The sequence below is a fragment of the Fonsecaea erecta genome (genome assembly GCF_001651985.1).
Source record: "Fonsecaea erecta strain CBS 125763 chromosome Unknown Scaff3, whole genome shotgun sequence".
In the NCBI taxonomy this organism is placed as follows: domain Eukaryota; kingdom Fungi; phylum Ascomycota; class Eurotiomycetes; order Chaetothyriales; family Herpotrichiellaceae; genus Fonsecaea; species Fonsecaea erecta.
Window position 1 is genome coordinate 2,357,572 of NW_017387246.1, and position 22,648 is coordinate 2,380,219.

Sequence of the window (22,648 nt, forward strand, 5' to 3'; positions counted from 1 at the left end):
TCAAGCTCGTGGGTTATTGAACTGAAATTTCACCAGCAGCAGGGGTTTCTGCAAACTCAATGATAGGTAACAACAGGGATAGAAATCGAGTATGACAGCAAAGGGGTGATGGAAGTTATGCTCGTTGTTGTGTCAAGAGATGGAATAATCATAGGAAAATGACGGCATGCAGGTAAATCATACGACTGTGACTTTGGGCGGTGGGTTTGAAGCTCTCTGGCACAGCGACCGCACACCTGGTGAAATGCACAATGACGGTTGGCACGTCATTTAGGGTTACGGCCTCCCGATTTGGGCATAGGCCGCCCAGTCTTAGGCGGAGAGCTGCCCCCGGGCATAACCAGTCACGTCCCTGGCCACACCTGGGGGCACCCACTGCATGCTCCCCAAGCCCACTCTCCAGCCTGAACGCCGTCTCTGATTGAACCAAGTTGCTCCCCCCAACCGTCTGCAGGAGCTTTTGCCCCCGCATTCTGTCTCGCTCCTCGCCTTCGAGGCCCATTCTTCTTCAAAAGTTGGGAAAAATGTGAAATGGTCCTGTTGCCATGCTGACCTATCGATCTATGGCTCCAATCAGACTGCTCCGCCTCTCGGCTGCATCTCCGCATGAGGCCTTCGGTTCTGAAGCTTACAAGGACATCTCGGAGGATTGAAGCGATCGCTCGATTGGGGTCAAGACGTTGCGTCGCTCCTTGCAAGCAACCCTCTTTCTCGCAAGCTACCGGCATCATGGCAGCAGGAAAAGGTCTACGATTGACACTGGCCTGGTGCTTTGTATTGGGGCTGTGGTTCTTGAAGCTCACCAATGGCTTCGAGCAGAGACCCATCGGGCAGTCTGCCAAAAAGCCGAACATCATCTTCATCTTGACTGATGACCAGGACCTCCATATGGACTCGCTCTCGTACATGCCCTTCCTAAGGCAGCATGTGAGCGATCATGGGACTTCCTTCCGGAGACATTACTGCACGGTAGCATTGTGTTGTCCATCCCGAGTAAGCATGTGGACAGGCAAGGCTGCGCATAATACCAATGTCACCGATTTACATCCTCCTTGGGGTCAATATTGTCCTTTCTGATTTCTTTTCGTTGCCCATGAGACTCACCGGACACAGGTGGATATCCGAAGTTTGTCAGCCAGGGTTTCAACGATGCATATTTGCCTATTTGGCTCCAAGAAGCTGGATACGATACTTACTACGTGGGCAAATTGTTCAATGCCCAGAGCACGTCCAATTACGACAAGCCTCATGCAGCGGGATGGACTGGTTCTGACTTCCTCCTTGACCCATACACGTACGAGTATTACAATGCCACCTTTCAACGGAACAAGGACCACCCTGTTAGCTATCAAGGTGAATACTCGACGGATGTAATAGCGAAGAAAGCGTTTGGGTTTCTCAGTGATGCATTGAGGGCGGACAGGCCCTTCTTTCTCACTATTGCACCGACAGCTCCCCACAGCAATGTCCATTTCAATAAAGACACGGCAGAGCAATCAATGGCTCGGCCTGCCCAACGCCACAGTTACCTCTTCCCAGACGCTAGGGTCCCGCGGACTCCCAATTTCAATCCTGATGTGTCGAGTGGTGCTTCCTGGATCCTCACCTTAGCCAGGCAGAACCAGTCAAACCTCGACTACAATGACGAGTGGTACCGCAACCGCCTCCGGGCTCTACAAGCTGTTGATGAAATGATTGATGGCGTTGTGCGCCGCTTGAAACAAGCTAGCATGCTGGAGAATACCTATATTTTATTCTCGACTGACAATGGCTATAGCATCGGACAGCATCGAAGACAGCCTGGAAAGCAGTGCGCGTTCGAAGAAGACATCAATATTCCTCTCATCGTGCGAGGACCCGGTGTGCCAAAAGGCCATCGCACGGAAATCGTCACGTCGCACATCGACCTGGCACCTACATTTCTGAACCTCGCAGGTGTTGGTGGAAATGAATTGGCAAAGTACGAATTGGACGGCAGTACAATACCGCTCCACTCATTGGCCTTGGTGCACTCGGAACAACCATGGCCACAAGAGCACGTCAACGTGGAAATGTGGGGGATCATTATGTCCGAAGGGAGATACGGGTATATCCTCTACCCCAATCATACCTACAAGGCCCTTCGGGTCATCGGTGATGGTTATGATCTGCTGTATACTATTTGGTGCAGCAACGAGCACGAATTGTACGACATGAACCAGGATCCGTGGCAGATGGACAACATCTATGGTGCAGAGACGAGACCTTTCAACATTCCCATACCTGCTGAAAGATTAGGCGACTGCTCGTCTTACACTTCGCCGCTCAGAAGCACGGAACCAATCCCTTTGAGAGTAAACGTCACTACCACAGTATCGCACCTCACATCGCGCCTCGATGCTCTTCTCCTGGTGCTCAAAACCTGCAAAATGGACGACTGCCGTTTTCCCTGGTCGGCCCTTCACCCAGCGGGCGGTGTTCACAGCCTCCGAGACGCGTTGGATTCGCGATTCGACGATTTTTATCGCACACGGCCAAAAGTGCAATATGAGCGGTGCGAAAGAGGGTACTTTCCTGCTAGTGAAGGTGCGATGTGGAATGGAGGCATGTCTTTCAGAGCAATGCAGCATGAAGTGTGGACAGGTCCCTGATGTAGCGAGACAATTTGAATATCCCTTCGCTGAAAGCGTCCCCTCCTCGAAAACTCTATTCTGTTGTTGAAGGCTCTTGACCGAACATCTCGCACAGAAATCACTTGCTCCTCTTGTAGATCTTTGCCAGATATGCGTCGAACACACCTTTCTTCAAGCCCTCGCTTTCGTCCACGGCCGCGATCATGCCCCGCAGCTCTCCGACACGCTTCTCCTCGTAGTCCTGATACCTCTTCTCAAGTTGTAGCTCGTCGTACAATTGCTTCACCTTTGCCTCCTTGGCATCATCCTTTTGTCCGTAGTTCTCGTCCAGCAGCTTTCTTTGCTCGGGCGTGCAGATCAGCAGTGCTTGATTGATTAACCACCCACACTTGTTATCTTTGATGTCCGTCCCAATCTTGCCGATCACCGATGGGTCGCCAAACGCGTCGAGGTAGTCGTCTTGGATCTGGAAGTACTCGCCCAGCGGGATGAGGATGTCGTGGGCTTGTTTGAGGTTCTTGGGTGTGGCGAGCCCAAGGTAGTGCAAGGCCAAAGCCACAGGGAGGTAGAAGGAGTAATACGCGGTCTTGTAGATGACGATGAAGGTATACTTGGACATGGAGAAGTTGTCCAAGTCGACGTGGTCTTCTGGTGCAGTGATCAGATCGCACAACTGCCCTAGCTCCGTCTGCCAGGTGACTTCGTGAAAGAGTTCAACCAAGTCAATGTAGGCGGCGTGGCTGCGGAAGTGTTTCTTGAGAATGAGGTAGATGGAGGATTCGAGCATGAAGGCGTCATTGATGGCAATCATCCCCACTCCCGGGTGGCGGTACCAGCACGGTTCTCCTCGACGGGTTATGCTTGAATCCATGATATCGTCGCTCACAAGGAAGAATGCCTGTAGCAACTCGGTGAGCCATCCCAAGGTTGCGAGGTCTTTGAACTCTTGGGGGGACAAGGGCCGGCCGAGCAGCTGAGACGCAGTATCTGGTACTGACATGCCCCTGTTCAGCTTCCCAGTGGGCGTGTTCGCATTGAGTGACTGGTAACGGAATTAGCCTGGGGCAAGCCAATGCGGGAACTCGGTGTCTGTACCTTTTCGAACCATTGCATAGCATTTTCTGGGAGATTGAACTTGCGGCATTCTCCCAGCAAGTCCTCAACCAGTGAGGGAAAGATCTCCTTGAACTCTGCTCGTGTGATCTTCGTCGCCATGCTTGAGAGATCGAGTTGGGTTTTTTGTTGACAGACAGGCGGTGGGAGGAGGGGAACAAAAGAACTTTTTGGAGAACGGTTCCTGGCGAGAACGGAGGCTACTTGACCGAGTGGCGCCGCTCGCCAGGAACAGGCAACGCACGCCTCCCCCCCCCGCAAGTTGAGTCGAGATCATTTTCTTCTCTGCCAACGCCCACCATCTGTTCTTGCTTCCTGCAATCTGGTGCTCGCTTCTCGTCCTTTTCGCAGTCATGGTTTCGCGGCCCTCAACTCCACCGCCTCAGGCCGCGGCCGAGGTCAAGTCCCCACTGACACCAGAACAAGTGAGGCGGCTCGAGATCAATCGTCTTAAAGCCAAGGCGTTGCGTGAACAACGAGAGGCAGAGGTTGCGGCCACAGCGAGCCTCAAGGGTTCAGAAACCGCCGTCTCAGGCCAGAAGCGCTCTTTTGCCACCTTCTCCCAGACTTCCGTACCCTCTACAAGTCGCGATGCCAGAAACGATGTCAACAACCGTCCCCTCGAGGCCATCCAGCCTGCGCGCAACTTTGCGAAGTACGTCGATTACGACTTCAGTAAGATGGCAGATACAAAGGGTGGGTTCTTGACTGCAGAAGATGATCCCTATAATAAGGCAATGCACGCCGATGAGAAAGATCCAAAACCCTCAGATATGACCCAGAAGGAATGGGAGAGACAACAGCTGCTCAAATCGTTACGCAATCGACAAGCCGGACCTTTCGAACCAGGAATCAGCGCTATCCCTGACCAAACTACGAGGTCATGTCGAGAATGTGGAACTCTGGAGGTGGACTGGAAATGGCTTGATGTCTTTGACGTCGCAGTATGCAACGCCTGCAAGGACAAGTTCCCCGAAAAATACAGCCTGCTCACAAAAACGGAGGCGAAAGAGGATTATCTTCTTACAGATCCAGAGTTGAAAGACGAAACCCTTCTCCCGCATCTCGAAAGGCCTAACCCACACAAATCTACATGGCACAATATGTTCCTGTACCTGCGCTGTCAAGTGGAGGAATACGCATTTTCGGACAAGAGATGGGGTTCTGCAGAAGCCCTGGATGCGGAGTTCGAGAAAAGAGAGACAGAGAAGAAGAAAAGGAAAGAGAACAAGTTCAAGTCGAAGCTGGCAGACTTGAAGAAGAGGACAAGAGTCGAGGCGTATCAGAGAAGCAAGAAAGGTGGCGGTGGAGGAAACTTTGGGGATGACATGAGCGGTGGCAAGCATATCCACGAATTCGGTCGGCCGATTGACAATCCAGAGACTGGGTTCCCTGTCAAGACGTGTACGATTTGTGGACTGGAAGTTGAAGAACTGGAGTTGTAAGATAGCAGCCAAGATGATACCCCCCTTAGACTGAACGAAAGAGTCACTGAGAAATGTGCAACGCTTTGATCTACGTGCCGTTCACGCCCAAAATTCCATACAACGGCCCTCTGGAACAACATCTCCTCTTCAGGAGAGTCTATTCCTGGAAAACCAAGCAAAGGGAGTCGCTAGATCAAACGGTAAGCCCAGTGAGCCGTGGTATTTGGGAGGAGTAGTGAGCAAGCAATGATAGGTGGAAAGATCTTTTAGTCGCAGTCAACCGCCGCGTTGGCGCTAGAACCGGCTGGTCGCAAGCCGCTCTCAAACTCCAAACCCGGGGAGGGAAGTTGCTGCAACTTGCTGCTCGCGCTTCTAACCACCAGGAGACAACCTGAATCATCCAGTTCGACTGTGTTCTGCACCCTGCCAGCTGTCCACTCCTTTCTCCCCCTGCCGATTCCATCCTCGTCCTCGTGCCTTAGCGGCTGCTTTAAAGATTTCTCGTCCCCTTTACCACCACGAGTTCTCCGCATCGACTGAATCATCTCGTCCGAAGACCGCGTGACCCTTTCTGAATCTCACAGTCAACCGACATGGCTAGATGAGAGAGGCACAAGCGTCCGAGCGCCAGAAAGCGCATAATGGCGTGGCAGCCCGGGGCTGGAGGGGGCGGCGTAGGAAGCATGGCCGGCGGAGAAGCGAACGGAGTGCAAGCATACACCCTGCAAGGTGCGAAACATGCCATCTACGGACCTGGTTCCAGTACTGACAGCTGCGCCCAGGTGTGATGCGATTCTTGCAGACCGAATGGCATCGACATGAACGAGACAGAAATGCCTGGGAAATCGAACGCGAAGAAATGAAGAACCGAATAGCCATCCTGGAAGGAGAGACGAGAACGAGCAAAGGCATGCGGGTTTCCCTGGAACGACATGTCAAATTACTGGAATCAGCTCTCAAGAAGGAGCGGGAGAAGGCCAGAAATGCCAGCAAAGGCGAAATATCTGACAGTCACAAGGAGGCCAAAGAACTGGCCAGAGAAGAGTTAAAAGCTATCGGCAAGGGTATGTTGTCCCGCGTATACGTGGGATACCGTCGTTGACACAACGCAGATTCGCACGTCAAAGGGATCAGCCAGTTCGATGCAGAGATCGATCCCGAGAACCACCTGGCCCAAGGGATTCGACAAGAGAAAGAACGCGACAAATCCAAGAGCTTTCTCTCTAAATGTTCTTCGGAAATCACCTACCACGTCCTCCCTACGGCCCATGTACCACCTGAGGCTAACGACCTTGCGGCCTCAACCAACGGAAATCATGGTTTCCAGGGGCGGCAACCAACGCAACAAGAGCTGCAAGAAGCATATCTACAGTTGCAACAAGTGAAACAGCAGCATCGAAACGTGGCCATGGTTCGAGAAAATGCTGCTCAACAACCGACGCAGTTCGCCGAACCTACACCTCTGAGTCGGACGAGCACGCAGATCAATACTTCAGAAATACAGGCCGGTGCAGTTGACAGGAGATTGCCTGAACATATCGCCCAATCTGTCCCCGTAGTGGATCCTAGGAAGAATTTCTACAATGAGCAGATCCCGGTGGTTGAGGATGAAGTGGAATCGATAACTCACAGCTTCGACGCTTATGGACAAGAGATTCCTCTTAAAGACCAGACTGAGATACGACCGATGGATGAACCCAAGCAAGAAATTGCGGACGGATGGGATTTTGATGATGGACCAGCCGCTTCCGAAAAGCTGTCTGAAGGAGCTTCACCGCACAGGCCGGACACTGAAGTCTTCCCAAGCGCCAACATGATTCCTTCCAAGTCTCCGCCTCGAGCCCCCGGGTCCTATCGGCGAAAGAGCACGGGAGCAAGACGGCGCAGTGAGGGTAGCAATGATGTGCGGGAATTAGCAGTCAAGCCCGATGCCTCACAGTTCAAAGTTAGGTTTGCTATGAGAGGCCATCTGGATGTCGTCCGCTCAGTCATTTTCACGGGCGGCGGCAGCCCATCCGAGCCTGAATTTTGCACAGCTAGCGATGATGGTGGAGTAAAGAGATGGCACATTCCGGCGTCTTATGGCCACACTGTTTCTCTTGGGGACGATTTGGACAGGATCGCTCATTTCACTCACCGAGGTCATATCGGCGCTGTCTGTTCGTTAGCAGCATGTCCGGCGTCCAATTTCTCCAGCGGCGGCCGGGCTGTGGGAGATGGCTGGATCTTTTCTGGTGGTGAGGATGCCACCGTCAAGGTCTGGGAACGTGGCCGGGTTGACGCAAAGGCCACCTTGGAGGGCCACAAAGACGCAGTCTGGGCGTTGTGTTGTCTACCAGGAACAACAGGCGCCATTCTCGGAGATCGCTCTTCACAATTTGGCGGACCAGACCGTGTCCTCCTCGTGGCTGGCGGTGCCGATGGCACCATCCTGATCTGGGCTGTGAGCACGCCACCGCAACTGAGCTCGCCGCAAGCTGGCAGTCGGTCAGCAAGGGGCAGTCGAAGAGCGAACTCGATATCTGCAGGCTCGAATTTCCCGAGCTCGCCTCAACCGAGCATTGCCAGTACGACTCCTTTCAACTACAGTTTAGTGCATCGCATAGAACGGGCAGACAAACCGGCGCCGACATCGATTTCTCCGTTGGGCGCACATGGGGAGAATTTTGTTGTAGGATATACGGACGCGAGTGTCCTCGTGTTTGACACGCGGACAGGTGAAGAAATTGTCGGAATGGCCAGCCAGGAGACTTACGATGGTACTCCAAACACGGGTATCAATGCAGTTGTCGCCAGCAACACGGGCTTCGACACAAGAGATTCGGTTGCACCTGGCCGACGAGGATCGATGGGTGAAGAAGACGTTGTACACGGAGCGACGGGATCAGAAGGCGGTGTTGAAGGGGTCGTGATTGCTGGGTATGAAGATCGGTACATTCGTTTCTTTGATGCAAACAGCGGTACGTTGTCTTTCACTTTTGTCTAACCCTCTGCAAGGCTGACTTCTCTCACCCCAGGACAATGCACATACACCATGCTCGCACATCCATCGGCGATTTCTTCCTTGTCATTAAGTCCGGACGGCAAAGAGTTGGTATCAGGAGGTCACGATGCAAGTTTACGGTTTTGGTCACTCGAGAAACGCAGTTGTACACAGGAGATATCGAGTCATCGCATCATGAGAGGCGAGGGAGTATGTGGTGTTGTCTGGAGTCCTGATGGGCGATGGGTCATCAGCTGTGGCGGAGACGGAGCTGTCAAGGTGTTTTCAAGAAGCTGATGTTGGTATGATGACGGCGATCATGGAGATCCGTGATCTGTATCCATTTTGAAGATAACGAAACCTGACACAACTCCTCTCAAGGGTCCTGGCCTGCATTCACGCATGTGGTGACAGCTCGATGGTCATCTGGAAGTAGTTTCTTCGGGCTTTTTCTGTTTCTTTCCTTTCCCCCGGCAACGAGTGCGCTTTCAATGATTTTCCCAGCTTCGGTGTTTCCCTCTTGCCGATGGAGTTTGATGCTGGACAGCTCGATGGGTTGATCAGCTCCCTCGCCTGCGCCTGGGGCGTTGGAACCAAGCGAACAAGAGCGCCCTTTGGCTGCCTCGGCGGCCGTAGGTAATTTGCCCCCAGATCCACGCATACCAGTTGGTTCCCAGCCCTGTCGTGTCCACTTTGCATCGGCGTCTGTTTGGTTTCTTTCCCTTCTGCTATGTTCTCGTGTTGAGATCTGGGGAAGAGAGGATGCAATCTACCGTCTGACCCTCTTCTTCGTAACGGCCGGCCTTGGGAGCACAGAGGGCAGTAGCACGGAAGTCGGACAGCTCTTTCCGCTGGACTGAGAGCTACGCAGTTCGTAGGAACATGCGCTCCCTGGAGAAGAAATGCACGAAATTTCTCATTCCACTTGGGCCGTCGAACGCTCCACGCAAGTATACCTCCCGCAGCTCGGGATTCTCGATTCCCAACGTCTGCAGCAACCAGATGTAATTCCAGCGTTCTTCGACAACATCCCACCCTTTCGGCTCCCTGACCATAATCAGAAATCCGAACAGACGGCCCGCGGTGAGGAGGAAAAAGGCGGCCTGTGATAACTGAGCCTTGCCATTTTGCGGCAGAAGATCCTGAATGATTCGGAGCGAATGAGCTCCCATAGGGCCTTCCGCAGACCTCGATGGAGCCTTTGCTGTACTCATAGGCCGTGGCGAAGAAGGAAACCGGGAACATCCGATATACTCGTAGGATCGTGACCCAGATGCCGATTATCGACTTCTCTTCGCGAACAGGGATTCTGCGCACCAGTGTTCGGACAAAGCGCTGGCAGTTGTTGAATTGGATGTCGTAGTTCGCCGGTTTCATGCGTACCTTCACCATCAATGCTGTGTGAGCTATGAGTATGCCTCTATCTCACGAAGAAGGAGACTGACCACTCTCCCAGATCTGCTGGTCTGTGCCGACAGTCTTCCTACCTTTACGCTCTTGATTCAGCTCTTTTCACGCGATGGCGTCTCTTTCCATTCTCCTATGGGGTACTTGAGGTAGATTGGGCGCTCCCCTCGACACATACTGGCCTCCTTGAACGGCAGCGGCTTTCGGCGCGACGTGTAGGTCCAGCTGGCATCATTCGAGGCAGGAAAACCCTTGGGCGAGTCGATACCTAGAATGCACGGGTGAGTAACTCCTCCTCCTTCCTGTGAGACACATCATTCGGGGAGGAGTTCACACAACAACTTGTGCATTTTTTGCTGAAATAGGAGGGAGGTAGTTGGCGGCGCCTGCGTCCATATGGCTCTCACAGTCAAATTCGTCTTCCCAGTCCTACTGCTCAAAGGGCAGGTTCTTGTCCATGGCTCGGAGGAATGCACTGGCAAAAAGCCCTTCTAGCTTCACACTCATTTTGGAAGATGGAAAGGTAGATGTCTCCCCTCGGACCTGTCTGTAGCTAGTGTATTTCCATGCAGAAGCCAGTCGAGTCTGGCTGGAGTACTATTCGGATCGGGAGGTGATGGGATCTGAATAGGTATGGTTCCGCTCTGGGACGAGCCGACACGTCGGTCCGCAGACGACTTAGCAAAGGGTTAGTAGCATAGGGTATGTAATGTTGGTTCGGAGGCAGAGAATGTCGTGAAGACCAGAACTTCAACTCGGCCATCTTTGGGAGGAAACAACCTGCGGATAGTTCCCCAGACTGCGCTAGGTTCATTAGTGGTCGCTCCAACTATATTAAGCGAAAAGTAACTGCGCCCTGTCAGCCAACTGCGGCGCACATCTAGTTCCCACCCAGTTTAGTCTCTATCGATCGATCAATCAAATTCGTTTGTTGCACAACCTTGAATGCAGCGGAGAGTCAGTCGAGACACAACGAGGCTGAAGGTCGTTGTACAGCCACGAATGCAGCCTGCAGCGGAATGCAGTACAAAAAGAGCGCCAGCTGCCGTCTCAACTCTGTAAGTTGACCTTCGCGATGCATTACGACCCGCCCTTTCCCGTCTCAGATGCGATCGACCATAATATGTTGCATACAAGTCTTTACACCACACCTTCGTCAGGTGCGGCCCTAGAATACGTCCCCGACCAGCCGAATATCCCGTTGGCCCAGAAGGACGTCGCGAAATTCCTCCAAGATGAACTGGCTACGGAAATCCTGGATCGAATGTATCCATGGCTGTGGCTCTGCACCGTCATGGACAGCGCGCACATTGATCCACTGCACAAACACGTCGTCAAGCGCAGAAACATCATTGCCTCTGAAGATCCTGCCTTGCACTTGGTGTGGTACAAAAGCGATGTGTTTGTGAAACCGATCCCACCGGCCTTGTTCAACCACGGGTTTTGGGCCCAGTTCCTGAACGGACAGCCTGAGCAGTTCGATCGTCAGGTTGTGCTTGGATTTCTGAGATCGTACGGCTACATGATTCGACATCGTTCAGATCTCAAGCTTGCAACACAGAAAGGACTTGTCCCGGAGAGTGTCGACTGGTTACAATGGGAGCGGTTCATTGCCCATTTTCGCCCGTTGGAAGACGACGAGGTTGGATGTCGATACCATATGGGCCAGTTGCGCTTGAGCAGGCTCAACTGCCTCATTCTCATACTACGACCTCGAAGGAAGGAAGAAGCGGGCAGCAATCGACATTATCATCCGACAGAATGGGACACCGCTTCATACATGCGGCAATTTGCAACGCCCCTACTGTTCATCTTCGCTTCGGTGTCGTTACTGCTGTCGGCTATGCAAGTCGTGCTGACCTTGCCCAGTGAGCCTGCGTGGCATACATGGGTTGTGAATTCCGCCAGCATTGCAGACGCTTTTTGGGGGTTCTGTGTAACCGTGCTTGGGGCCTGACCTTCAGCTGGCTCCTTTTGATAGGTTGCCCAATCTTCTATTTGATGGCACAACAGGTGTTTGGATATGGCCAGAAGCGCAAGTTTCGTGGACGACTCGCAGCCATGCCATCTTGAGAAACCAAAGCTGTGTGGGAGGAGGTCTAATAGAACCATCTTTCAAGTTAGGATTGAATACTAGTCTTGAAGCCATCGGGGACCAGTGGAAGTCGTGATTCTCGAAATCTGGGAATTTCAGCTATTCCGACGAGGGTTTCTTGGGGGCACAATAGAAAAGTGTGGAAATCACGGTACACGAACCATAGGTCGCTTGTTTCAGCAACAAAATAACATTCAGCGATCCAGGAGAAAAGGAGAATTATCAGTCAGAGAGAGTAGTACTGCTAAGTGCTTTCCGTTGTCAGTACTACTTTCTCTTGCCTGTACCACAATAGTACTAATCTCTGGTCGTCATTCCACGCGAAACGTTCTGGCACTCAACAGCCACCGACCCAGCTAAGCCATATTCGGAAGCTTTCGTGAGGCTTTTACATCGACCCCAAACTCATAAATCCTGGTATATCCACAAAATCTTGCTCCTCACTTTATCAGCACCACTTTGTACCCTGACAGCGATCCCAAACTAGCTTCAGACCGCCTTCAGGCCTGTTAGAATCTGGACTCCGTCTGCTATGATGTAGCCTCCTCTTAAGGAGCGACCTGTATATCGTGATCGAAGCAGCTGAGCGGCCTTTAGTCAGCCTTAGCTCGGGCTTTGGCTCTGTGTGGAAACTGGTCCCACACGCACGGATCATGGAGCTTTTCGACGACCACATTGGGTATCACTTCATTCCAGTTTCAAGTTTTGAATCAGTTAGTATTTCTTATTCAGTCCACGATAGTATGAATGATTGGTCCCGTTTATACTATCGATGATATCATATACAATCGAGTGCTCTCTGCACGCGCGCCTGAAAATGGTGGTCTGGCCGTGATCTTTTACGACCACTTCCACTCGAGACCACCATCCAGTCCTGGCCCTTATATCTTATGTATAGTAGTAATCGATATACTTTTCGCATTCTTTTAGGTCTAATTAATGTATTAGCAGTATTGTGCATTTAATACGCTTTCGACCTGCTTTTGACAATACTATGTTGACACAAAATACCGATGGGCATATAAATACTACCTACAATATATATATCCGTTTCCGACTTACGACTGAGCTGAGCAGGGTTGGTAAAATATATTCTCACACGTAAGACTGAACGTATTAGTACCCGAAATTTTGTTAATGTGACGAACGTCCGCGGCCCCCAACGCGCTAAAACTATGCGCTAAAATACCAGCGTCTAGCAGTTTATATACGAAACATAATTAGTCGTGGGAGCTAAAAGAACCCTTATTTCTCTCATACAACGCGAGTTTACCACGCTATACGAATATAACTACGACGCGTAAACTCGACCATATCTAAAACCTTCACAACTAGAGTATCTACTATAAAGGCCGACTCAGTTGCATCAACTAGCAGCTTATGAGCGCTTAGGGCGCTCAAGGCGCTCACAGCACTCAGGGCACTTGGCGCTAGACACTAATGTAGACATTAACGCTAACGCTAGAAAACTAGTCGCTTGGCGCCCTCAGGAAGAATCGAATCGTTCAGGAAGATTACCGTCTTTTACGGGTCCGGAATGTTTCAGGAATTCTTCGAAACTTTCAAGTCACTCAGCTCAAAGTGAGGCTCCTTCAAGTTGGCAGGCGAAGCGGAAATCGCCGCCTTAAGCGTCTCCGAATGGATACAATCAACCGAGGTTCTTGAATCAACCACCTGGCGTTAGATTTCTGAGAGTCTATTAGTACCTATGCTTGCCCGACTCGCCGCATCCCTTCTGCCTAGAAGGCATGGTAGAATGCCGCTAAGTCAATCTACTTTATATGACAGAGCTACTAGAGATTCAAGAGCGAACGGGTCAACAATGGGACCAACTTACGCGGATTTTCTCCAATATATCAAGTCGACTCCTGTCCCTCGAGACGAGATCGAGCACTTCCAAGCGACATGGGCCAGGAAATACGTGGACGATCCAGCCTACAAGCCCATCGTGAGTTTCTCTCGGGTATCCAAATCCGAAGGCGTCGATACGTTCTTTGCGAAGACCATCAGATCTCCCAGCACCATCCCCAACGCACTCACCTTGATCCGCAAAGATTATGTCACTCCCCCCGAAGAACCGGCGCCATCGCAACCAACAGGCAAAGGGCGACCAGATGATGACAACAAGCAGAAGAACTCCAATGACAACGGCCCGCCGCCGCCGGCGGATTTTATCTGGCTGCTCGATCTGCGCTCCGACCTGAACGGCTTCAAAGACACCACGCACGGGGGCGTGCTCTGCTCGTTGATGGATGAGGCTTTGAGCATCTGCGTCGAAATCCACCGCCAACAGATGATGGGGATGCGCTCCAACTTGTACACCGCCTACCTCACCACCATCTACCGTGCGCCGGTGATCACCCCCTGCACCGTGGCGGTGAAGGCGAGGCTCGAGAGGAGGGAAGGTCGGAAGTGGTTCCTGACCGGGGCTCTCGAGGACGAGCAGGGAAAAATCTTGACTGAAGCGAACGGCCTTTGGATTGCGGCGAGGGAGAAGTTGTGACGCATGATCTCGTTAAGTGCTTGTGCCTCCGAGAATACGATCAGCACCTTTGTTTTGTACATACCACTGCTGGTGGAAGAGTCATGGCGGGAGTCAGTCTTCGTCAATACTGGTACTAGATAGATTTGAAAGACTGGTACGATGTTACGCGTCTCTTTTCGCTCCGCTCAAGTGTCTGGCATCACTTCCACCTGACCATCTTTCCTCTCGCCCTCGACTTGCTGCGCCTGACGTACTTTACCTTCGAGGTGATGATCTTTGACGGCATGGGTTGTGGGGTCGATCTCGAGCTCGTATTGATAGACCGCAACCTCGTCTTCGTCACCAAAGATTGCAGCAACTTCTTCCAGGGGCATGTTCCTTGTGTCGGGCCAGTACAGCAGGATTAAGATACCCCCTATGAATCCACCGATAATGAAGACCAGGAAATATTTCCAACCAATGTTCCTAAATTCTTCCAGTGAGCAGGACTAGTAATTTTCTCGTGGTAGAAAAGTTAGACTTACGCTAATGCTGTTGGGGCAGACTGAAGCCAGATGATATTCATCAGTGCGATCACGGCACTACCAAGGCAGACGCCTTTCGCGCGAAGATGCGTTGGGAAAATCTCGCCGAGGAAAGTAAATTGAGTGCCTAGCAGAGTCAGTGAATTCTCAGAGGGCGTGCAGAGACGAGGTGTGTTGTTGGGACAGTACCATCGAGGCCCACAACATAGAATGGCTGATATAGATAGAAGCACGCAACAGTCGCCTTGAGAGCAGCGGTGTTGTTTGAAGGGACGAAGTTGGCAATCAGAGCAGAGATGATGCTCAACATGACAGAGCAACCGATGATGCCACCGCCCAGCAGGATGTTTCTGGGGAATAGATCGATCAGGCCGGGCGCAACCAGGAAGAGGCAGAATCCGACGGTTAGCCAGATGACTGGGAACAGGAGCTGCTTTTCGGGTCCGTAGCCCAGAAGCTTGTAGATGACCGGGCCGTAGTCTAATGTCACTGTCAGCAGAATAGAAAACCGGGTTGAAGATACAACAGACTGTTAATGACCAACACGCCGGCAAACTGGACAATGGCCGTAGTTCCGATTGCCAGAAGAGCCCTTTTTCTGTACGAGGGTTTGCGGAACAGTTGTCTCCAAGTGCAGTTCAACTCTCGATCGATGGCGACCTGTCTCTGGATCTGATACAACTCTGCATGGGCTTTATCATGTCCATCGTCAGAGTGCGAGTGCACCTTCTCGAGCACACGCTTGGCCTCTTCGTCTCGATTTTGCATAACAAGCCATCTGAGGTTGATTGTTAGTCCGATGGCGACTCGATAGAAGACTTTGGATGGTGGTGTTTCACCTTGGGCTTTCTGGGCAAAAGGGAAGGCCGCATAGTAACAGCAGTGGGGAAACACACTGGACAGCCACCGGTAGGCGCCAGTTGTTTCCATTGTTGTGCCAGAAAAAGGTGCCAAATCCGATCCAGCCAGACGACATGTAGCCAATCTGGAAGAAGATCCCGTGGATCTCCACGAGTCCACCTCGCAGATTGACGGGGACGAGTTCGCTCATCAAAAGCTACATCGTGTCAGACGTTAATCGAACCTGGGAGGTGGAATTTTGCCTCTTACCGGGGCAGCAGCGATCGACATCCACGAGCCAGCACCGCTGAAGAATCGAAATACTATAAATTCCCCGACGTTGGTGCTCCCAGCCATCACGGCTCCGGATACGAAAACAAGGACGGCAGGCTGGGTTATATTTGGTAAGCAAACAGTTCTAGAATTGTAGACGAAGATTCTGCACACTCACAACGGCAAGTGCCCAACGCCTACCCCATTTGTCGGCTACCCAGGGCAAAATGAGAGTCCCTATAAATCCTCCTGTTTGAAAAATACCGTTCATGGTGGATATAAGGTCTGTTCCATTATGGCGTGTGTCCAGTTCAAAATATTCCACTGTCGAATTATGTCAGCCGGTCAACAGGTCGAACATTGCTCGGGAAGGCTGTACAAAATGACGGTTGACCTGATTGATTTACGCTGTTAGTACGTTGATCATTCTTCAGTCTCTTGAGGCTCTTGCGGGCCACTCACCAAGTAAAGTCCCTATGACCGCAGCAGGGTAACCAAAAGTCAAAGATCCGAGCCCAATAAAAGCGAGCAAGCCGATAGTGTACAAGTTCAACTTGTCTTTCGACTTGACCTCCCTGGTCTGCATGATTGCGAAACTTAGGGTGCAATATCAACGTGCTCAACAATTCTTGTTCTCATTAAGCTATCTGAGACGACAGCACTTCGTCCAGAACACGACTGCCCAGACCAAATGGCGTTGCTTGTCTCTCCAAAGAAGGGTAAAACAAACTTGGCTCATCTCGTGTTCATCGCCGTGCGAAAAGCTTCCCCCATAAAAACAATAAACTGACCGTCACTGACTCATTGAACACCAGTGTCAACGTCCGACAACCGAAAACACCCTCGGGAAAATGCTATAGCACCCCGCATCGCAGACAGCAAGGAAAAGCAGACAGACCATTCACCTTGGTGGAAAAGAAATAAAGTGCGCAAGGCATTCCACAGTTGGGGGGGCGCGGAGGAATAGATGAGGAAAACTCAAAAATCCCCTTTCCCCAAACTATGCTTCCATCTCGGAACCGCAGCGGATGAGCTAACCACGACATAATTCGAGGACCCCCTAAGTCAATGCAGCCTAGGTCCCGTGCAAAGCCTCGCCAAGGATCGTATCTCGAGTTCTCGAAACTTAGGTACCTGCCTGGGCAGACTTTGATTGCCCTGGCTGTTGGGGAGGTGCTTCTGTCCTTTTGCGGTGAGTGGACGGCCTTGAAGGTTTTAATCCCGATCCCCAAGACGTGGCAAGCAATTCTGTGGGTACTTGACAGACTATATATATACCCAATAGAACACAAAAAAAGGAAACAGAGGTAAGATGTAACGGGACTTCCCCCGACGTTGCCGATAAGGGCCTTCTTTTGTGCTGCTTCACACCCGACGACCTTTGGCTCCGCACAAGTCCACAGCACAAATGGACGTGGGCGAAGTCTCCGCGTGGGGCCCCCAGCCGCCATGTGGAGAGAGACGTGGGAATAGTGGAGCCGTTATAGCCACGAAAGGTTAGACTCGGAGCGCTCTGTGCCGAGGCTGGATTCCGAGAGCACGCAGCCATGCTTCGTCGCTCGCTGTTAGTCACAGGCCACTGACAGTGGCTTCTCGCACAGACTGCGTGGTCTCCTGGGATCAATCTCGTCGGGTGAAATTACCCTTTCTTTTATCTCCCGTCAAATTAATTCTTTTTAGGGTTTTATCGCCAAGTCTGCGCCTTATCAAGATCAATGTACCGAAAGTCTGCTCGGGATGTCCCAGAGAGAGAAGACTCTTATGCATGCAGAAAGCAATGCTGAGGCTTTTGGAGGCTGGGGAGGGTGGTATACCAAGCCAACTGGAGCCCTCATTATGGGCTTATCCAACAATCGTGCGTTCAACCCACGGGAGCGGCTACATAGATGCTTGGCTCTGTTAAAGAGACCTGGAAATCAGCGGCATAAGGAGTTATGAACGGCCTTGAGAGCAGAGTCTGGTATTTAACGAACGTTCCGAACCTCCACTACGTCTCCACAGTCACCTGACATGGCACTTCCTGCAAACTCGCAGGCTCGATATAGTCCTCGTGGCCGTTCACCTTCAACCGTAACTTGCGAGACTCGGCATACACGGTCCGTCTCACACGGTTGGTGCTGCCCAGCGGCCGATGGACTTTGAGACCATGCCAGCTGTTGACGGTGATCCTGTCGTCCCACCAGACCCGAAACTTGGGGATCCAGCTATCTTGTGGCGAGAACTCGACGGTGGCGATCTGCTCAAACGGATACTTCTTCTCGTCCCACTCGATGCCAACGTCCTCCACCGGTTGTTCGTCCAGATTCTGAAGAAGCTGCGCGCAGAACGAGTACGTCACCTTGTTGTCCAGGTGAAACTTACGAAGCTCTTGCGAGATAATGTTCTTGGGATCCGTGTCCTTGATGTAGGTATTTTCCAGCTTCTTCTGCTCTTCGCCCGACGGGAACAAGCCGAACTTAGCCACATATTCACCAAATCGGTATGCCGATTGCGAATATTCTGGCATTGCTACCACTGCAGACTGTTGTCAGGCGAGTCAACCTATTCAAGCATCTAACTTACTGTGCTGCGGGGGTATGGTGGCTGGCCGACATGCAACTTCGGCGTCCGGGCGCTGCTTCAGCTCATTCTCAAACCCTGGCATATTGTCCCAGTTTCTCTCAAGCGAGTCTGCGATTTCATACGTGGTTTGCGCGTCGCGAAGTTCGAGGATGGGATAGTTGTTGAAGGTCCAGTCCTGGGTTTTCTTGTCTTCGCCCCAGATCTTCTCGCCCTCGACTCCGAAAATCTTCATGCCAATCCCGCGGGGTGCAGGCACGTTGTCAGGGACAAGTTTGGGCGTGAGGGAAGAATACCGCATGATGACGTCGTATGTGCCAGGCTTTGAAAACATCCCCTGGGCGAGGTACGGCGGGAGGTTGTCGTGCACGATGAATTTACCAGCAACGCACTGTCGAAGTTTGTCAACAAGGTCGGAGAGTCAGGTGTGACCGACATACCCCATGAGTTTTTAGGTGAGTACCCCGGAGGGCGTGGTGATGTTCGTCGAAATTCATCATCTGGAATCTGCAGAACTGCTCTGCCACCTGCTTGATCCTTTCCTGTTCGCCAGGCTGTTCGACCTCCACACCGGGAGCGTCCCAATGAATGTAGCCAGGCATGATGGATGAGCTCAATGACAATGCAGCGTGCAGCAGAACAGAATCTCCAGGCCCGGTGAGGAGCTGTCATTTATTTGACAGGATTGGGGGCCTCAGGACCAGCCAGATACGGGCACTTTGCCCCGTATTTGCCTACTGGTATTTCTCCTCGGAGGGCGTCGATCGGCAGTCTTCGATAGATGCTTGACTTCCATATCGTCGGAATGTAACCTGGATCACGATGCCCATACGCTTGATCTCTCGTGGCTGACATGACGCATTGTTGCGGGGAGGGCTATGGTCTCGACTGTCTAGTCAGGAACAAGTCAGGTCCTGTCCAATCACATACACCCTTCTGCTCAGCTGCGAGATGAGCGGGCCGCACTCCATGACAAATAACTCATACGCAGTTCGTCAAGGGTTCGAGCAGGTCGTCTAAGCTCTTCGTCGCAGCGCCTGGAACTCAGACCCTTAGGGCTTCGACACAGCATTCAAGCTTGTCAGATTCGCGAAGAGGAGTGCAGGAATACCTTGATTTCAAGTAAATCTCGGAGAATACACTTGCATAATTGGACTTGTGCTTTCACTAATTGCAAAGAATTACCACTGAGGCTTCCAGGAAGTTCTTGTCGCTTTTCAACCCTTTAAAGCGGCAGGGAATGACTACCAGCGCACCGATTCCCGGATTCGGTAGTAAGCAGCGAGGGAACCTAACATTCTCCCTAAGGCGGAAATTGTCTGCATCAGTTGCTTCGAAGGTAGACACAACGAGTCAGTGAGCGAGACTCGGCAAAGGGCGATACTTGGGGATGTGACATTGACTGGATGAGTAGCAGAGATTACGGCATCGGCAAGAGAGAAGAGGAAGACATCGCCTCGGCGAGCTGGTCAAGCTGCGTGACTTGAAAACGAGCGAGGTCGGTGCAGCTCTGATGTGCGAGGTCGAGGCAAGGCTCCGGTTAGCAGACTAAACGCTAGACTGATGGAGAGTCGTTCGGTCAAGCAAGGTCATCTGGTGAATGCGACAATTACGCAGCTTCAATGGCGCAGAGGGTATGGAGGCAGCCTTCCACTAATCTCCTGGAGCCTTGATGGGCTTTTCACATCGGAGTACCCGCACTCCACAAATAATGAAGCAACTCCTGGTACGTGGGCTCTTGAGCAGGGCGATCATGAGTGTCCTCTCCTGGTCGAAATTGGCAGTCAGGAAATTGGACTGCGACGCCTGATTCACCGTTCTTGGGTTTAGGAGAGCGTGAAGCAATAACACACAGTAAGCAGAAGCTAGGTACACTGTCGCACCAAGTACCTCGTAATAAGGGTCAGATTCAGGAGTCCCGCTACTGTGGCTGGAGATGTGCATTGCGCCATCCGAGAGCAAGTTTACGCCAGCCTTGCGAGAATACCCGAAGCCCTAAGTAGTTAATAGCGGGAACATCTGTAAAGCAGCAAGACAAACACGTCGCTTGTGAGTGGAGGACAAGCTAGGTGAGGCTGAAGTACCCACAAGGCGGCGTCAAGCTGCTGCTGAAAAGAGGAGCTGCGCATCAAGACAAATTCTTGCGTAATTGTCGCGTCTCACAGCTGCCCCTCCGCCGTGGCTGCGGTTGGCCGTGCAATGGCCATTCAGTTTGGCGTGGTCCGACGTTTTTGGCTCCATAGCTTGGCTGTCGTTGGGCTGTGCTGCTTCCTTGTCTTCTTGTATCGCGATTTTACTCGCAGCGCTGGCATTGAACGCGATCCCCTGACTGCACCCCTTGATGTGCCCACTTCTTCCTCGCCGCAGCCACCAGCCAATGCGGGGCGACGACCGTGCGTGGGTCCCAGGGGAAGGCCCGTGCAGGAGAATCTCGACGACAGAGTATGGGCGAGCCCGATAAACTTGCGTACGTAGTCCCAGGTTCCTCGTTGACATGTGGTGTGCATGCTGACAGGATCGTAGCCTTCCCAGACCCCGTGGGCGGCTCTTTTGCGGCATTGGGCCTGCCACTTACCTTCAACACCCCAGACTCGAGATACGGTGCCTACGGCTATAATGAAGACTCGGACGGTTACGAGCGAACGCGCGTACTGTGGAGCTCAGTAAAATGGGCGGAGTTGCAGAATGACTGTCTCGCTACAAACCTAGACCGTTTCCGCAGCCCCGACAACATTTCCACGGCGAGAAGGTTTCGCTTGCCTACGAAGACTGGCTTTCAGGAATTAAAAGCAAGGACATATTCCACAGGTCGGTCGGCGATTGTACTTCGTAGTTGGGAGGGTTACAACTACACCTCGTTAGACTTGTACCATGTGCGGTCACTGATCGTCGAGGCTGGGCTGGAGTCGAACGCGGACAATGCTGTCTTTCTCTTGGTGGATGTCAAGGACGAAAATGGGACCAGACAGATATTCCATGATTCACAGAGCTATGACGCGGCCTTACAAGATTTGGTGCCGGAGGAATTTCGAAGCATCGCCGTTCTATTCGACCTCAACTTGCTCGAGTCATGGTATCCTCGAATCCCCGAACATTCGGCCTTCTTCCAAGTCTACCAGCCTCTCCAACTGTTTGCACAGCTCTTCCCTGGCTTTGACCACTACTGGCAGCTTGAGATGGACATGAAGTTCACGGGCAATTCCGGGCAGTGGTTGGACGCAATGGCAAGGTTTGCGAGGAAAGAGCCACGCAAACAATCAGTCGAACGGTCTTCATATTACTATATGCCGCACATCCATGGATCTTACGAAGAGTTCAGGGCAGTCATCAACGAAAGCTTGGGCGGTCGTGGTGTTTGGGGACCCGTTCAGATCCCTGATGTCAAACATCCCGTCGGGCCTCAACCGCCCGTTGCCGATCCTCGTGAGGACAATTTCGACTGGGGTGTTGGAGATGATGCCGATTTAATTCTCACGAACGCTCTAGCGGATGTGAGGACGACCAAGTATTGGCCATTCAAGGGTTGGATCCATGGGTTCCAGGAGGGAGAAGACACCCCCCGCTTCTATAGCCCCGTGGCCATGGGGAGATACTCGTGGAACCTGCTCAACGCGATGCATCACGCTCAGGTCCATCAAGGTTTGTCTTTGTCGTCAGAGGCGACTGCTGTGTCATTTGCGCTGTACCACGGTCTCAAAGTCGTCTTCCCACCTCATCCTTGGTACCACCATCCTCAGGCACGACGGGAAGTGAGTATTCAGGAATTGGAACAGCTGTTCAATGGCGGTTCGCCCGCCGAGAACGCTCGGGAGAACAACGGCCTTGCATTTGGAAAAGCAATGTACGATCCTAACGGCGTATACGAGTTGTTTAATGGTGGGACGTGGTGGTGGGTGCCCGGCTACCCGGGAAGAACATTCAAACAGTGGATGAATCATGATGCGACGAATATACCCTCGATGCTGCGCGAAGATGGAGGCAAGATTTGGGCACCTATGATGGCTCTGCACCCTGTGAAGTCGGGAGCCAACGCATAGTGGCGAGGTAGCCCGCTGGGAGACTGTATATGTGTGTATGTGTGTGTGTTTTTTGTGTGTGCCGGAATGTATATGAGAGCTGCATGGCGCAAAGGGTCACGGATTGCTCGAGATTTCAGGGTCCTGCATAGGTGTGGCCGAGTGATATGGTCTAGAATCTATTTCAAGGCATGTTCTGCCAACTGCTCGTCGGCTTATTTGACTCGTATCCACGGCACCTTGAACTATCTGGCGCTACCGGGTGAGTGGAGGGAGTCAATTATCGAGCTAATACTCGAGGCAGGAGATACGAA

The 22,648-nt window shown here is 52.1% G+C and overlaps 10 protein-coding genes across 10 annotated transcripts; 6 read left to right on the top strand and 4 right to left on the bottom strand.

Annotated features, from left to right (window-relative positions):
• Positions 1-729: 729 nt before the first annotated feature.
• AYL99_04101 (hypothetical protein) lies at positions 730-2,630 on the top strand (the record flags this gene model as incomplete). The annotated part of the gene is made up of 2 exons (XM_018835615.1): positions 730-1,057; positions 1,114-2,630. 2 exons carry the CDS (start codon positions 730-732, stop codon positions 2,628-2,630), a joined length of 1,845 nt encoding a protein of 614 aa, XP_018695265.1.
• A 100-nt stretch (positions 2,631-2,730) lies between these two features.
• On the bottom strand, positions 2,731-3,827 carry AYL99_04102 (farnesyl pyrophosphate synthase; the record flags this gene model as incomplete). The annotated part of the gene is made up of 2 exons (XM_018835616.1): positions 2,731-3,654; positions 3,708-3,827. The coding sequence occupies 2 exons, from the start codon at positions 3,825-3,827 to the stop codon at positions 2,731-2,733; spliced, it is 1,044 nt and encodes a 347-aa protein (XP_018695266.1).
• A 251-nt stretch (positions 3,828-4,078) lies between these two features.
• On the top strand, positions 4,079-5,170 carry AYL99_04103 (DNA repair protein; the record flags this gene model as incomplete). The annotated part of the gene is made up of 1 exon (XM_018835617.1): positions 4,079-5,170. The coding sequence occupies one exon, from the start codon at positions 4,079-4,081 to the stop codon at positions 5,168-5,170; it is 1,092 nt and encodes a 363-aa protein (XP_018695267.1).
• Positions 5,171-5,793: 623 nt separating this feature from the next.
• On the top strand, positions 5,794-8,138 carry AYL99_04104 (hypothetical protein; the record flags this gene model as incomplete). The annotated part of the gene is made up of 3 exons (XM_018835618.1): positions 5,794-5,881; positions 5,935-6,216; positions 6,265-8,138. The coding sequence occupies 3 exons, from the start codon at positions 5,794-5,796 to the stop codon at positions 8,136-8,138; spliced, it is 2,244 nt and encodes a 747-aa protein (XP_018695268.1).
• Positions 8,139-8,998: 860 nt separating this feature from the next.
• On the bottom strand, positions 8,999-9,892 carry AYL99_04105 (hypothetical protein; the record flags this gene model as incomplete). The annotated part of the gene is made up of 4 exons (XM_018835619.1): positions 8,999-9,277; positions 9,324-9,532; positions 9,721-9,810; positions 9,877-9,892. The coding sequence occupies 4 exons, from the start codon at positions 9,890-9,892 to the stop codon at positions 8,999-9,001; spliced, it is 594 nt and encodes a 197-aa protein (XP_018695269.1).
• Positions 9,893-10,617: 725 nt separating this feature from the next.
• On the top strand, positions 10,618-11,499 carry AYL99_04106 (hypothetical protein; the record flags this gene model as incomplete). Its single annotated transcript, XM_018835620.1, has 1 exon — positions 10,618-11,499. The coding sequence occupies one exon, from the start codon at positions 10,618-10,620 to the stop codon at positions 11,497-11,499; it is 882 nt and encodes a 293-aa protein (XP_018695270.1).
• A 1,960-nt stretch (positions 11,500-13,459) lies between these two features.
• Positions 13,460-14,140, top strand: AYL99_04107 (hypothetical protein; the record flags this gene model as incomplete). Its single annotated transcript, XM_018835621.1, has 1 exon — positions 13,460-14,140. The coding sequence occupies one exon, from the start codon at positions 13,460-13,462 to the stop codon at positions 14,138-14,140; it is 681 nt and encodes a 226-aa protein (XP_018695271.1).
• A 167-nt stretch (positions 14,141-14,307) lies between these two features.
• Positions 14,308-16,345, bottom strand: AYL99_04108 (hypothetical protein; the record flags this gene model as incomplete). Its single annotated transcript, XM_018835622.1, has 9 exons — positions 14,308-14,587; positions 14,647-14,773; positions 14,836-15,126; positions 15,177-15,424; positions 15,543-15,703; positions 15,757-15,876; positions 15,938-16,083; positions 16,139-16,153; positions 16,222-16,345. The coding sequence occupies 9 exons, from the start codon at positions 16,343-16,345 to the stop codon at positions 14,308-14,310; spliced, it is 1,512 nt and encodes a 503-aa protein (XP_018695272.1).
• Positions 16,346-17,746: 1,401 nt separating this feature from the next.
• Positions 17,747-18,920, bottom strand: AYL99_04109 (hypothetical protein; the record flags this gene model as incomplete). The annotated part of the gene is made up of 3 exons (XM_018835623.1): positions 17,747-18,273; positions 18,322-18,709; positions 18,759-18,920. The coding sequence occupies 3 exons, from the start codon at positions 18,918-18,920 to the stop codon at positions 17,747-17,749; spliced, it is 1,077 nt and encodes a 358-aa protein (XP_018695273.1).
• Positions 18,921-20,517: 1,597 nt separating this feature from the next.
• Positions 20,518-22,355, top strand: AYL99_04110 (hypothetical protein; the record flags this gene model as incomplete). The annotated part of the gene is made up of 2 exons (XM_018835624.1): positions 20,518-20,785; positions 20,842-22,355. The coding sequence occupies 2 exons, from the start codon at positions 20,518-20,520 to the stop codon at positions 22,353-22,355; spliced, it is 1,782 nt and encodes a 593-aa protein (XP_018695274.1).
• Between the last annotated feature and the right edge of the window lie 293 nt (positions 22,356-22,648).